Source organism: Eurosta solidaginis, chromosome 4 (assembly GCF_040869045.1).
Source record: "Eurosta solidaginis isolate ZX-2024a chromosome 4, ASM4086904v1, whole genome shotgun sequence".
In the NCBI taxonomy this organism is placed as follows: Eukaryota; Metazoa; Arthropoda; class Insecta; order Diptera; family Tephritidae; genus Eurosta; species Eurosta solidaginis.
Window position 1 is genome coordinate 45537452 of NC_090322.1, and position 14360 is coordinate 45551811.

Below are 14360 nucleotides of genomic sequence, written 5' to 3' on the forward strand. Positions count from 1 at the left end.
GACTCAAAATAGCGCCACATCCAGTTGTGGAAGCATCAACTGTAATAATGAATTGTTTAGTAAAGTCTGGATATTGAAGTAATTTTGGTGAAATTAACGCTGCTTTCAAAGATAAAAATGCTCTTTCCCACTCTACATCCCATACAAATTCAACTCTTTTTCTGCTTAATCGGTTTAGAGGCGCTGCCAGAGACGCAAAATTAGGTATAAACCGTCTGTAATAGTTTGCAAACGCGACAAATCATCGTACCGCGTCTTTGTCAGTCGGTTTTGTATACTTTTTAATTGCGTTTATTTTAGAGTCGTCTGGCAACAAAGCTTTGGCTGAATATTTGTGACCTAAAAATGTAACTTATGGTCGTAAAAAGTTGCATTTATTTGGGTTAAGTTTGAGATTAAAAGACCTACAAGTATCGAAAACTTTTAGATTTGGTGTGCTTCACTACGCCCTATGACGATAATATCGTCGACGTACAAAAATGCGACATTGGGTGGTATACCCGAAAAAGCTACTGTCATCATTCGTGAGAACGAATTTGGTGCTATATTTAAGCCGAATGGAAGCACTTTCCATCTAAATGCGCCACGGTCAGTGCTAAAAGACGTAATGTCACGAGAGTCAGGATGCAAGGGGATTTGATGAAATCCTGAAAAAAGATCTAAAGTGGAAAAATACTTTGGTCTACCGAGATTGTCTAAAATATCGTCAACTCTAGCTAGTGGAAATTTATCAGCAATGAGTTTTTTGTTTACCGCGCGAAAATCTACGCACATACGATATGCTTTTTGACCATTGGTATCTTTCTTTGGGACTACAATCAAAGGGCTATTGTAATTCGAATAACTGGCTTCAATCAAATCATTGTCTAATAACTTATTTACTTGGGGATTTATTTCTTCGCGTTGAGAGTATGGCAATCTATAATTTTTAACATATACTGGATCGTTGTCTGTCAATCTTAGTTTTTGCTCGTAAAAGTTATTTAAAGTCATTTTGTCCGTGTCAAGAGCGAAAATGTCGGCATAATGTATGCAAAGGTCAATTAATTTACTATGAGCATGTTGAGGTATTTGATTTTTTAAAATCGAAGTTAGTTTTTTCGTACGTTTGTCTTCTGTTTCTGTCTTGTTAATTGTATAAACATTGTAGTTTGAAAGTTTTTCTGTCCGAATACTTTTTCTTTTGACATACTTTATATCATCTGTGGTATTTATAACTTTAATTATTGGGTTACTGGAATTAACAATGCACCTAGCTGTGAAAACACCTCTTTCAATTTCCCGCGAGTCTACGAAAAGTGGTTCTGGTGAATCTCCTAAATCAAAAAGTCTGAATATTTCACATCTTGGCGGAATGATAAAACTGTCGCTTTCTGTTCCGTGAAGGATTGGTATCGCGACTTTTTCATTACCTACCCAAAAGGAAATATTATTTCTTTCATAGTTAATAATGGATTTGTTAATTTTCAGAAAATCTTTACCCAGTATGCCATCGGATGGAATATTAAAATCTTCATTTACTACATGTAAAGTATGTTTAATAGAAAAGTTTGAAAAATTTAAATTTGCTGTAATTTTACCTAAAAAGGAAACTGAATTTGAAGTGACACCGGTAATGTTAATAATGCCGTTCGTATTTAAGGAAATATTTCTGTCTAGACATGATATTTTTATTAAGGAAATGTCCGCTTGAGTGTCTACTAGGAAAGAACAAAATTTTTGTGACTCGTTAAGTTGTAATTCAATGAAATCAGAGTAATTTAAATTTAAACAATAGATGCCTATTGGTGAAGGAAGTTCGCTTACTGGCTTAGTTCGTCCTCCCTCAGTGTTCGCTCCTGAGGGGCGCTGGCGTTTGAAGCGCGAACGTTTGCGTTTCGACCTCTACCATTGGCTGATCTCGAATTGTTACCTCTATTGTTACCATTATTTGTATTTGAATTGGAATTTGTAATTGGACGCGTATTATTACTGTTGTTATTCTGGTATCTATTTCCGTTATAATTTCTATATCTTTGATTGTTGTTACCGTTATAGTTACTATTATATGAAAATGAACTATTATTTCTATAACCAGTTATAACCGCGGTTAGGGTAAAAACCTCGATAACTACCACGTGAATTTCTGAATGTGTTGTTACCACGTGATCGAAAAGCTAAAACCTGACGTTCAGTTACTTCATTGTTTTGTTCTACAATTAATTTTGCTACCACGTCTTTCGGATCTGTAAATGCCGTTGAGGCTAAAATGGTTTTAACTAAATTTTGCATTTAAACGACACACGTTAAGCGTTTGTTCGACTGCCATTTCATGAGCTTTTGTTTGAGTGATCCCTTCAATAATAAGAGACCGCTCAAGTGAGTCAGCTAAATCTTCAACTTTTTTGGCAAAATCTGTATAATTGTTACCGTTAACATGCAACGCTGCAATTCTCCCTGCTACAACTTTCGAGTTGTCTGGTTTGATCCTATTACGTAGAGCTGTTTTAATTTCATTAACTGAAGTTACTTGTGTTGGTATTGCTTCACGAGCTTTACCCTCTAATTTTGATTTTAAGAACGCTATAAAAGTATCGGTTCAATCTGCAGTAGCGAATTGTTCGAGTAATGCAATTTTGTCTATAAAAGAATCAAGTGCTAGTGGATCACCACTGTAGTTTTCTCTAATAGAATTAGCACATGTGTTAATAAAAATTCTCTTTTCCTCTGGAGTTGCCATGATTTGATCGTTAAGATCTGGGTTTACGTTAGAAGAAGGGTTAACTAAGTTTGTACTATTTGGGTCGGTAGGATCTGATTTTAAAGTAGAAGAAGTTAAAATTAGAAGTTAAATTTTTAATGGAAGAATTTTCGAAGCCTGGAAAATCTGTTGATAAAGAAAATCTATTTTCCTGGTTTGTGACTTTTTCGGTCGAAGATGAAGCTAAACTTTCGTAGCTTGAGCCTGATTTATCTGAATCGGATTCTGAATCTGAAGTTTTTTTGCACTTGTCTACCACTTCTAAGGTTGTACATATGAAATTACTAAAGCACTTGTTTGAATGTTGAATTTATATTTGAAGTTAAATTGTTGAGGAAAAAGAGCGAAGGAAAAAATTAAAGAAATATTTAACAATTTATTAGAAGAATTAATTGAAACTGCAGTAAATTTTTATGAAAAATTTGTAAAATGTAATTGAATTCCAAATGGCTCAAAAGTATGTAAGTAATAATTGGTAAAAGTCTTAAAATGTACTCACGGACGCACCGCTTTATTCAAAAAAAATCTCAATTTGGTTTTTCACGGAACCACCGCATGTATTAAAATATTGAATTGGTTTTTAACGGAACCACCGCATATTGTCAAAAAAAATTACCTGATTTTTAACGGAACCACCGCATGTACCGAAAAATAAATTGGTTTTTTCGAAAACCACCGTATGTATCAAAAAAAAATTAATTGGTTTTCTAACAACCCACCGTTTATCAAAATCCAAAATTTATATGAATGCGAAATTACTTTTTCCTTTAATTTTGAAATTTAAAATTTTGATTTAAATGCGAATATACCAAATTTTATACAAGTTTCATAAATATTTTAATATGCATACATAAAGCGTAAGAAAAATACACGTAGGCAACATGTTAAATACATATATGTATACTTATTTTTTCTGGTCACTGCTGGTGCTGCGCTGGCAGACCTGGATCGCTGGTGTTGTTGCTGCTGCTGGTATGTGTCTTCGCGTGTTAGAGTTGGTGGTGGTGGAAAATTTTTGGGTGCCGTTAAATTCGCCGTTATGCGTGGCGTGGTGCGATTGCCGTTATGTAAAATTTATGGAATTTATAAAATTTTGCGTTGAATTTTCATTATTAAATTGTATTTTAATTTTGTTTTATTTTGCTTTTGTCAAATGTTGATTAGTAGAATTGTTTTTGCGGTTTATTAAATTCAATGTAGAAAAATTGTACTGTCGTTTTTAGATTTAATTTATAAAATTTAATTGTAGAATTGTTTAAAGTTGTATTAGAAGAACATATTGTAGGTTTGTTAAATTTTATTTTAAGAAATTATATCGTAGTTTAGTAGAATTTTATTTACAAAATTGTATAATTAGGTTTTGTTGAATTTTACTTAGAAAATTGCATGGTAGTTTATTAAGAATTTAGTTAGAAAATTACGTATTGAAATTTAGTTGAATTTTATTTAGAAAATTATATCGTAGATTAGTAAAATTTTAGTTAGGAAATTATGTATTGTATTTTGTTGAATATATGTAAAAAATTACGTCGTAGATTAGAATTTTAATTAGCAATTTATGTGTTAGAATCTCAGAATTTATTTAGATAAATTGTATTATTAAATTTTGCACATTTTTCGCACCACACTCACTTTTACTTTTTTGTCAAACTCGAAAAAAAATTTCCACTCACCGCTACTGCCGCTTCGCCACGATGCCAAAATTGAAAAAAGAAAGGGCGAGGCTCCAGCCTCACGGTCGCCATATAAGCTAACCATATAGGTTAGGTTGCTCTCACCTGCAGAATATGTCCTTCTTGGAGGGCGCCCCCTCCAAACGGTTGCCTTTTTCAACTGATGGTGCTGGGAAAACGTTAGCACCTGAATGGTCACCTTCGCTACGTTTTCTTAATATTTTTTGAATAGCAATTAAAATCAAAAACACTTTTATTTGGACACGTCCGTCCGACTTGAGTGAAAATTTATCGTGTATCATAATTTTTCCTGTCAGTGACGTGAGCCGCAGCTGCATTTGACAGGCGCGGGCAGTTGGCAACGCGAATGCTGCATGCACCTAGCTTAAATTATTTTAACGGATGTGTAGGTTAGTTTATCCTTACATAGGCGGTATATATGATATCAAGATGTAATTATGCTTGTCATTTGAAATTGATACATCTATGCAGACTTGTTCAACTAACTTATCAGCAAAGGGCAAAACTAACAAACAGCTATTTAGGTTTTTTTTTTAGCTGCTAATAACACTCCTCCACCTCGAGCGCAGCCACTAGCAATAGGGCATCTATCATGGCGATAAACAGTGTAATGGTTGTCAAAAAACTCGGAGCTGGAAATTTGTTCACAAAGCCAGGTTTCGGTGATAGCAACAATATCATATTCACGTAATGATGAAGCAATCCTAAATTCATTTGATTTTGTTCGTATACCACTTGCATTTTGATAGTATATTGAATATGATTCAAGTGATGTTGAGCCAGTTAGACCGTTTCGACATTCTCCGCTCCCGCTTGAAAAGACTGAAATGGACGGATTTTAACATTAGCAGTCCATAGTTTTGCATCAAATATGGTATCATAGTGACATGGAGATACACCGAGTTTGAAGCTTATGCGCCTTAATTCATTGATATTTGCATCTTTCTTCACAAGCGCAAAACACGATAGATGGTCGCGAGTAATCCCAGTGTGCTTTGTAACGTAAGAGATAATATCCTCTCCTTTGACGGTATTTTTAAAATAAGAGAGGTGAATCCATCTTTTCTTAGCAACCACATCAAGCTCCAAATTATCGTTCATACCAACCACGGGGCGGCATTTAGATTTTTTACGTTATCTGCATTTTTGGCATTATCGCTAGAGTTTGCATTAACATCAACATCAGTGTTACCTTTTGCACTAACATAGCTAGACGTACGTGGATATTTCCTAACAGCGCCCGTGGCATTAGCATTGATGTTAGCATTTGCATTAACATTGGCACCGGTTGGCCCTTTATTATCCATCTTGGCGTCATTTTCTTTGGCATTAGCATTTCTTGGCGAACGTCGACTAACATTGTCAGCGGCAGTACTCTTACCATTTTCCATGGCATTACCATTAGCATAACTCGGCGTACATCGACTAGCATCACCAGCGGCAGCACTCTTAACATTTTCTACGGCATTAACATTGATTGTCATACGTCGGCTCTGAACGCCAGCGGCAACAGCAGCGAATGTACTACTAGTAGTAGTAATTATTTAAATGAAATATTCTTTAGAAGAAAAACTAAAATTATGTGTTACTTTATTTAATAAAAAGAAACACTTTGAAATTTAATTTCTTTTCGGTTCACTTCGACTGCGCCACTTTCATTTGTAGATTTGAATCCACTTCGAACTTACTCGTTTGAGGTTTCATCTAAGAAGAATTTTTTATTCAAAGTAATGTTTATATCTAATATCTAAAATATATTGTAATTCAGTTTGAGTTGAGCAATCAATCAGTTATTGATTAAGCACGCGATCTGGCGGCCAATAGTAGAGTTCAATTTGAGTTATCAATCAGTTTGGTTATTAAGCCAGCGAGTAAGTATAAGTGTTATTGTGAAGTAATTTAATAAAGGCCATTTTTCCATTATTCAATATTGGAGTTATTTATTCAACAGTTTAGTGATTCGAACTTAGCAGAGGATTGCAAATAAGAGGATTTGCAAGTAAATTCGTTACAATATTATAAATGGGAAAGTTTGGATGTTTGTATGTTTGTATGTTTGTCCAGACGTTTGTCTTTGTGACTCAATCACGCAAGAACGGCTGAACCGATTTGGATGAAATTTGGCACGCATACAGCCAATAGCCTAGAAGGATCTACTAGCTATATTTTTTTGAAAAGGGGGAGGTCCCCGCCCCCTAGGAACAGTTATAATTTAATTATTGTATTTTTTCGTCTTTGTGACTGAATCACGCCAGAACGGCTACACGGATTTTGATGAAATTTGGGACAGAGATAATAGTCTACTGCGAAAATTTTTTTCGAACATGGAAAGGGGGAGGGGTCCCACGACCCCTTCGAATAATTACTTTTTAACAATTTTTACACATTATAACTTTACTTATATTGACCTTCACCAATATTACAAACTCAGTGGGTGAAATAAGTCGAGGGCTTACAAAGTGAGCAGTGATACACCCTCCTCCCCTCCCCCCCCCCCCCCCACCCTCTCCTCCTCTGGTGAAAAATCTATAAAGTGTTATAACTCAATGTAAATTTTCTCCTAAATCAATAATTTTTGGTATCTGGCACATACAGATCGAGATCTAAACATTTTGGAAAAACGATCAGTGGTACTCTCCTCCTCCCGCCATCCGGCCTCCATCAATTGTTTTATTAGCACGATTTTATTAGCTTTACCTGGATGTTTCTTTGTAACTTTTCATTCGCTCCAACGCGCCTGCTGCCTTTTTAACATGGTTTTATAATTAGCTTCACCTTATTTGTAATCCCGTTAGGGTCATATCGAGACCCTTCCGGGATCATTTCTGGATGGTTTTCGGGATCCCGCCGGGGTCATTTCGGGACTATTTCGGGATCATTTTGGGACCCTTCCGGGATCATTTCTGTATAGTTTTCGGGATCCGTCCGGGATCCCGTCGGGGTTATTTTGGGACATTTTCGGGACTATTTTGCGATTATTAGGGTACCCTTCCGGCATCATTTCTAGATGGGTTTTGGGATCCGTCCGGCATCCCGTCGGGGTATTTTCGGGATCATTTTCGTACTTTTGAGAGATAAATTATTGATGTTTTCCGGGATCATTACGGGACTTTTTCGGGGTAATTTTTGGTCCCTTGCGGCATCATTTCTGGATGGTTTTCGGGATCCGTCCGGGATCCCGTCAGGGTTATTTCGGTACTTTTTCTCGACTAATACGGGATCATTTGGAGGCCCTTTCGGCATCATTTCTGGATGGTTTTCGGGATCCGTCCGGGATCCGGACAGAGTCATTTCAAAACTATTTCGGGATCATTTGGGGTACCTACCGGCATCATTTCTGGATGGTTTTCGGGATTCGTCCGGGATCCCGTCAGGGTCATTTCGGGACTATTAGGGGATCATTTGAGGGCCTTTCCGGCATCATTCTGGATAGTTTTCGTGATCCGTCCGGCATCCCGACGGGGTCATTTCGGGACTATTTCGGGATCATTTGAGGTACCTACCGGCATCATTTCTGGATGGTTTTCGGCATTCGTCCGGGATCCCGTCAGGGTCATTTCGGGACTATTAGGGGCTCATTTGAGGACCTTTCCGGCATCATTCTGGATAGTATTCGGGATCCGTCCACAATCGGGACGGAGTCATTTCGCGACTATTTCGAGATCATTTGGGGTACCGACCGGCATCATTTCTGGATGGTTTTCGGTATCCGTCCGGGATCCCGTCGGGGTCATTTCGGGACTATTTCGGGATAATTTGGGGTACCTACCGGTATCATTTCTGTATGGTTTTCGGGATCCGTCCGGGGTCCCGTCAGTGTCATTTCGGGACTATTAGGGGATCATTTGCGGACCTTTCCGGCGTCATTTCTGGATAGTTGGGATCCGGACGGAGTCATTTCGGGACTATTTCGGGATTATTTGGGGTACCTACAGGCATCATTTCTGGATGGTTTTCGGGATCCCGTCGGGGTCATTTCGGGATTATTTGGGGCCCCTTCCGGCATCATTTCTGGATGATTTTCGGGATCCGTCCGGGATCGCGTCGGGGTCATTTCGGGACTTTTTCGGAATCATTTGGGGTCCCTTGCGGTAGCATTTCTGTATGGTTTTCGGGATTCGTTCGGGATCTCGTCTTGGTCAATTCAGGACTTTTTCGGGATCATATGGGGTACCTTCCGGCATCATTTGTAGATGGTTTTCGGGATCCCGTCGTGGTAATTTCGGGACTTTTTCGCGACTAATACGGGATCATTTGGGGGACCCTTTCGCCATCATTTCTAGATGGTTTTCGGGATCCCGTCATGGTCATTTCGGGACTATTTGGGGATCGTTTGGGAACCTTTCCGGCATCATTTCTGGATAGTTTCCGGGATCCGTCGGGGATCCCGTCCGGGTCATTTCGGTATCATTTGGGGTCCCTTCCGGCATCATTTCTGGATAGTTTTCGGGATCCGTCCGGGATCCCGTCGGAGCTTTTTGGGGACCTTTTCGGGATCATTTGGGGTCCCTTCCGGTATCATTTCTGGATGGTTTTAGGGATCCGTCCGGGATCCCGTCAGGGTCATTTCGGGACTATTAGGGGATTATTTGTTGTACCTTCCGGCATCATTTCTTGATGGATTTCAGGATCCGTTCGAGATTCCGTCGGGGTCATTTCGGGACTTTTTCTCAATTAATACGGGATAATTTGGGGACCCTTTCGGCATCATTTCTGCATGGTTTTCGGGATCCGTCCGGGATCCCGTCAGGGTTATTTCGGGACTATTAGGGGATCATTTGAGGACCTTTCCGGCTTCATATCTGGATAGTTTTCAGGATCCGTCCGGGATCCCGACGGGGTCATGTCGGGACTATTTCGGGATCATTTGGGGTATTTTCCGGCAACATTTATAGATGGTTTGCCGGGTCCATCAGGGTCATTTCGGCACCATTTTGGGATCATTTGGGGGCCCTTCCGAGGTCATTTCTGGATACGTCTGTGATGCCGTATGAGTCATTTCGAGATTTTTTTGTTACTTTTTCGGGATAGTTTTGGGACCCTTCCGTGATCATTTCTGTATGGTTTTCGCGATCCGTCGTGGATCCCCTCGGGGTAATTTCGGAACTTTTTCTGGACTATGTCAGGATAATTTAGGAACCCTTCCTGTATATTTTCTGGATGGTTTTTGAAATCCGTCCGGGAGCCCGTCAGGGTCACTTCGGAACTTTTTCGGGACTATTTCGGGATCATTTTGGTACCCTTCAGGGATAATTTCTGTGTGGTTCTCTGGATAAGTCTAGAATCGTGTCGTTGTCATTTCGGGTTTTTTGGGACTATTCCGGGAACTTTTGGAGACCCTTCCGGGGCATTTCTGGATGGTTTTCGGGATCCGTCCGCGATATCGTCGGGGTAATTTCGTGGCTTTTTCTGGATAGTTTCGGGATCATTTGGGGATCCTCTCAGGTTGAACTTATAACCCTTAGATCTTTTTTACCCAATTACAAAAATAAAATGCATTGACAGAAAAAATTTTTTAAACAGATAATTGATAAGCAGGCTAACGTGAATAGCCCATATATTTAATTTTCTCCTTGCGGACGGGGCCGCGGGTAAAGACTAGTACATATATAAAGCATTACTTACTAACATTAAAGTGAGGATTAAGAAAGTATTTTAAAGAGAAATGGTTAAAAGCTTCTTTCACGGCTTTATTCGTCTCTAATTTTACGCGATGTTGCTTGTCAACGAACAAACCACAGATATAACAAAACTTGCTACGATTATCACACATTGTATCAGAAATAAAACAGCGATAGACCTTTACACGAGTTTAATTTTTTAATTTTCCAAAACTAAGTGAAAATATTTTCAATTTATACATGTGATTCACAGCAACTAACAGAGTACAGACCATTGATAGAATTTTTTTATTAATTTTCTTGTTTATAATAAACGTTGTAACTTAAACATTTATCAACCGATTTGATAAACCATGACTTTTCTTAGTCGGGATAAATAGTTCACTGAGAATGAGTAATTTTTTTTATGATATGTTACATAAAAAAGACGTCGAACTGTGAAAAGCGGGAAAAAATGGGTAAATATTGGATAACTTTTGGAAAACGTCCCAATATTTTTGTATAAAGTATAAATACATATATATCAGCGCAAAATCAGTAAGATTGGTTTGCTGTTAAAACAACAATTTCATACAAAATCTTCGAGCATGTTTTTGTCTTACCAACATTTCGCACATAGAAATTAATATCACTCGTTAACTTGTTTGTTGCTATTTTTCTATATGTGCACTTGCGAATTAACATGCTAGATGAGAAAACTTTTCGAATTCGAAAATAAGAACATAGCTGTATAATTTTAAAAAAGAAAACAATGAGATATATTTATTAACATGATCTTTTTATTTATTCTTTAGGATATAACCGCATCTACAAAAAACGCTCTAGTGAATTCAAAGGAAGCCGCACTTTTTGAGGATGAAGTTGATAAAATTACTTCGAAAGATGGCAATTTACCATTTTCCCAGCCTAAGCGTATTGATATACAAAAATCAATTGCGCCCTCAGTGCCAATTGTACACAAAGTAATTGCGCGCGATTCATTTGTGCCTGATTTTTCTTTTATTGAGGAAACCCAACCACCATTTACAAAAAAGGCAAGCATCCAAATCAATGATTCGAAATCTGAAAAGTTAAGTAGTGTTGGCGCACTAGAAACTCAAGCCCAGAATGAGTTAGTTAAAAGAACCGAAGCTGTACCAACGCAATCAGCGCTCAGTCAAAGTAAACTAAACACAAACAAATCTGATTCTACAGCAACAATTACACCACCCATAATTACAACCATCTCGATGCCAGATGCGTTACAAGCAAAGTTGCATATTAATGATAAATCAGATTTAGGCAACTCATACTTAAAAATTTTCTCATTTGTACCAGAATCTCAACCAATAGCAAACACTAATAATTGGCTTTCAAATAAATCAGTCTCGAGTAAAATAAATCCAACAATGCAAAGTAACGATTCATATTTGAAAGATTTCTCATTAACTTTGAAAGCGCCACCACCACCAACACAACCAGTTGAATGTAAAACGAAACAGCCAGCTGAGAATTTTCAAAAGTTAACGGCTAATCCAACACTAACAACAACACCAGCAACACCATTACTTTTTCTAAACTCCTATATGAAAGACTTTGCTGGTTTTGATCCAATGAGTACGAAAAAGAATACATCCCGTTTAACTTTTTTGAACGAATCAAAAAGAAGTAGTGAATTTCGCGACTCGGTAGTACCATTGAATATGGGCCAATTCAGTGAAATGCAAAAAAATATCAACACCGTTCCAAAATCTTCAAAATTACTTTTTCTAGATAACTGTAAGATAAGTGGGCAAGCTGCTAAACAACCACAATTAGCAACCACAATTAGCAACCACAAATCGTTTCTCCACCGAAAAGTCATTTGAGTTGAACGCGGAAACAGCAATGTTCGGTACGAATATAAGTATGATTAAAAATTCTACTTTATTGACAAACACTTCAAAAGGTGCTGTTCCAAAAATAAAACAAACCAATGAAAGTAAAATTCCACAACTTTTTGGTAGCAATATTAAAGAACCAAATAAGACACGTGCAAGCATAGGGATATCGTTAAATGATCAACCTACAACGGTTGGTACTGCTGTTACTGATGATAATAATGATGATGCAGAAATGAGCATATATTTTAAGCATACACCTAAAACGCCAAAAATACAACAACATGTATGGAATGAAAGCTCACCGTCTCCAAAAACGCCTTCACAAAATGTATACGTACATCGTGATGTAGATATGAATGCAACAAATCAAGTTATCGATAATGTAAATGTTGATACAAATGTTAATCCTTTTAATGGCGATCTACAAACTGCATTCCTAGAACAAATTTATTTTAGTCATTATATTAAGGAATTACCAAATTGTATGATGGTTGGACATGTTTCGCGTTTACATGCTGCGGCTAAATTCAAAATTAACGATATTCAATTTGAAGTTATTAAATTGGTGGGCGAAGGAGCTTATGGTGCTGTTTATTGGTATACACATTTATTCTTATTTTTAAAGTTGAAGTAGCTCAATTCGAAACAAAAAAATCTTTGCACTCTTATCGTCGTATACGATCACGGGTCGAAAATTATTTTCACTCAAACTAATCTAACAACAACGTGTTGTCCATTGTTAACTTATTAATGTATGTCACTGATCTGATTCACCATTTCAAAGCTATTGTGAATTAAAAACTGTTTTCTATCACATATCGTAAAATATTAATAATCTTAGAAAACTGAATTTTGAAAATTGTTTAAATAATGTTGATAGCTTAAGTCGACTTGGGCTACTCTAACTAGACCTCTGTATGAATTCATACAATATTGCAGGCAAACAGCCGATTTGAATATTCTAATTTGTATACAAAAATCCAGCAATTTATATCCGCCCCTCCATTCGTTTACTTATGAAAAGTTGATATATCTTGAAAGAAATTAGATCCATAACCATGCCCACTTTTTCGACTTCGAAATTTCGATAAATGGAAAAAAATTGATAATTCGTTACCAAAGACCGATAAACTGATGATCCACTGATGTGGATTGACCTTATGAAAAGGAATAATAGTGTGGAAGCATGTTTGAAAATGAGCGTGGCACCTCCTACGTTTGGAAGAAGAAAATTTGAAAGTCCTCTTAGCCATAAATCCTAAACCGCCCAGCCCAATTCTAAACACGGATTCCTTGCGAGTTTTTTCCCTTCTACCATTCCTCGTATTGTAAATAAAAAATCCTTGTGAGCCTTTTCACTTCTCCCTTTCCTATTATTCTGAATATTCGAAAATTCGAAATCCCTATTCCCAAATTGTCGTTCTCCCTAGGAGAAAAGAATTGGAGGAATTTTTCCGCGGGAATACAAAAAATCACCGAGAACAAAATTCAAAAAAAAATCGATTTCAAAATTTCGAAAAATGGAAAAATGTGATAATTCATTACCAAAGACCAATAAATTGATGAAACTTCATATGTGAGAAATAGAAACTTGGTAAAGTTTTGGAAAATGTACATGGCACCGCCCACATTTAAAGGACGAAAATGAAAAATTTTGCAAGCCAAAAATTTAAAATTAGAGTTAGGGTCGATGGCGAAATGACGTGCAATGTGACCTGGCTTCCCGCACTTGAAGTATTTGATTACTCTGTCACTGTTACAAGGCAGTTATGCATGATAGATAACCCTGTAATAATCATATCATCTGAATATTAATTTCATCATGATATTTTTCTAACCATTTACTTTGTCATATCATTGCAGTGGTTTAAATACTATGACTGGAAAGAAATGTGCACTGAAACAAGAGCGTCCACCTAATTTTTGGGAATATTATATTTGCTTGGAGGTGCATAGCCGTTTGAAATCGGATGATTTGGTGAGTAGTTATGCCCCTATTACAGTTTACAACTCAACTTAGTTGTGTTGTAATCAAAACAACTCAACTTTCAGACAACTCAACTCTTGTTTGGTATTACGAGTTACAACTTATTTCAGTTGAAGTTGAATTGATGTTGCCAACCTAAAAGAGTGATTATTTGAGAGATATATGAATGGCTGATCAATTTCTGGCTAAAATTTAAGCATTTGCAAGTGATTTTTTTATTAAATGCAAAATGGATATCAATTAAATAATATTCAATTTATTTTATAACGACGAAAATGTTGGTGACAAAATTGACATGTCTAGAATAGGGAAAAAGTTCGCGTGATCACTCCAATCCCTTGGAACTACCAAGCACCAAGTAAGAAAACGTTTAAGTGGCAAATTATGAGCTTCTAATGAAGTTATTTCGGTTAAGTTTGGAAGCATTGTGTTTCTTACTAAACAAACTGAAGGACC

At 37.0% G+C, this 14360-nt stretch overlaps 1 protein-coding gene across 1 annotated transcript in view; it reads left to right on the top strand.

Annotated features, from left to right (window-relative positions):
- LOC137248490 (uncharacterized) overlaps positions 1-14360 on the top strand; it is a 197190-nt gene that overhangs the window by 141035 nt on the left and 41795 nt on the right. The window contains exons 4-6 of the mRNA XM_067779425.1: positions 10850-11822; positions 11866-12514; positions 13781-13895. Of these exons, the coding sequence (XP_067635526.1) occupies positions 10850-11822; positions 11866-12514; positions 13781-13895 (1737 nt within the window). The remainder of the gene's footprint in view (positions 1-10849; positions 11823-11865; positions 12515-13780; positions 13896-14360) is intronic.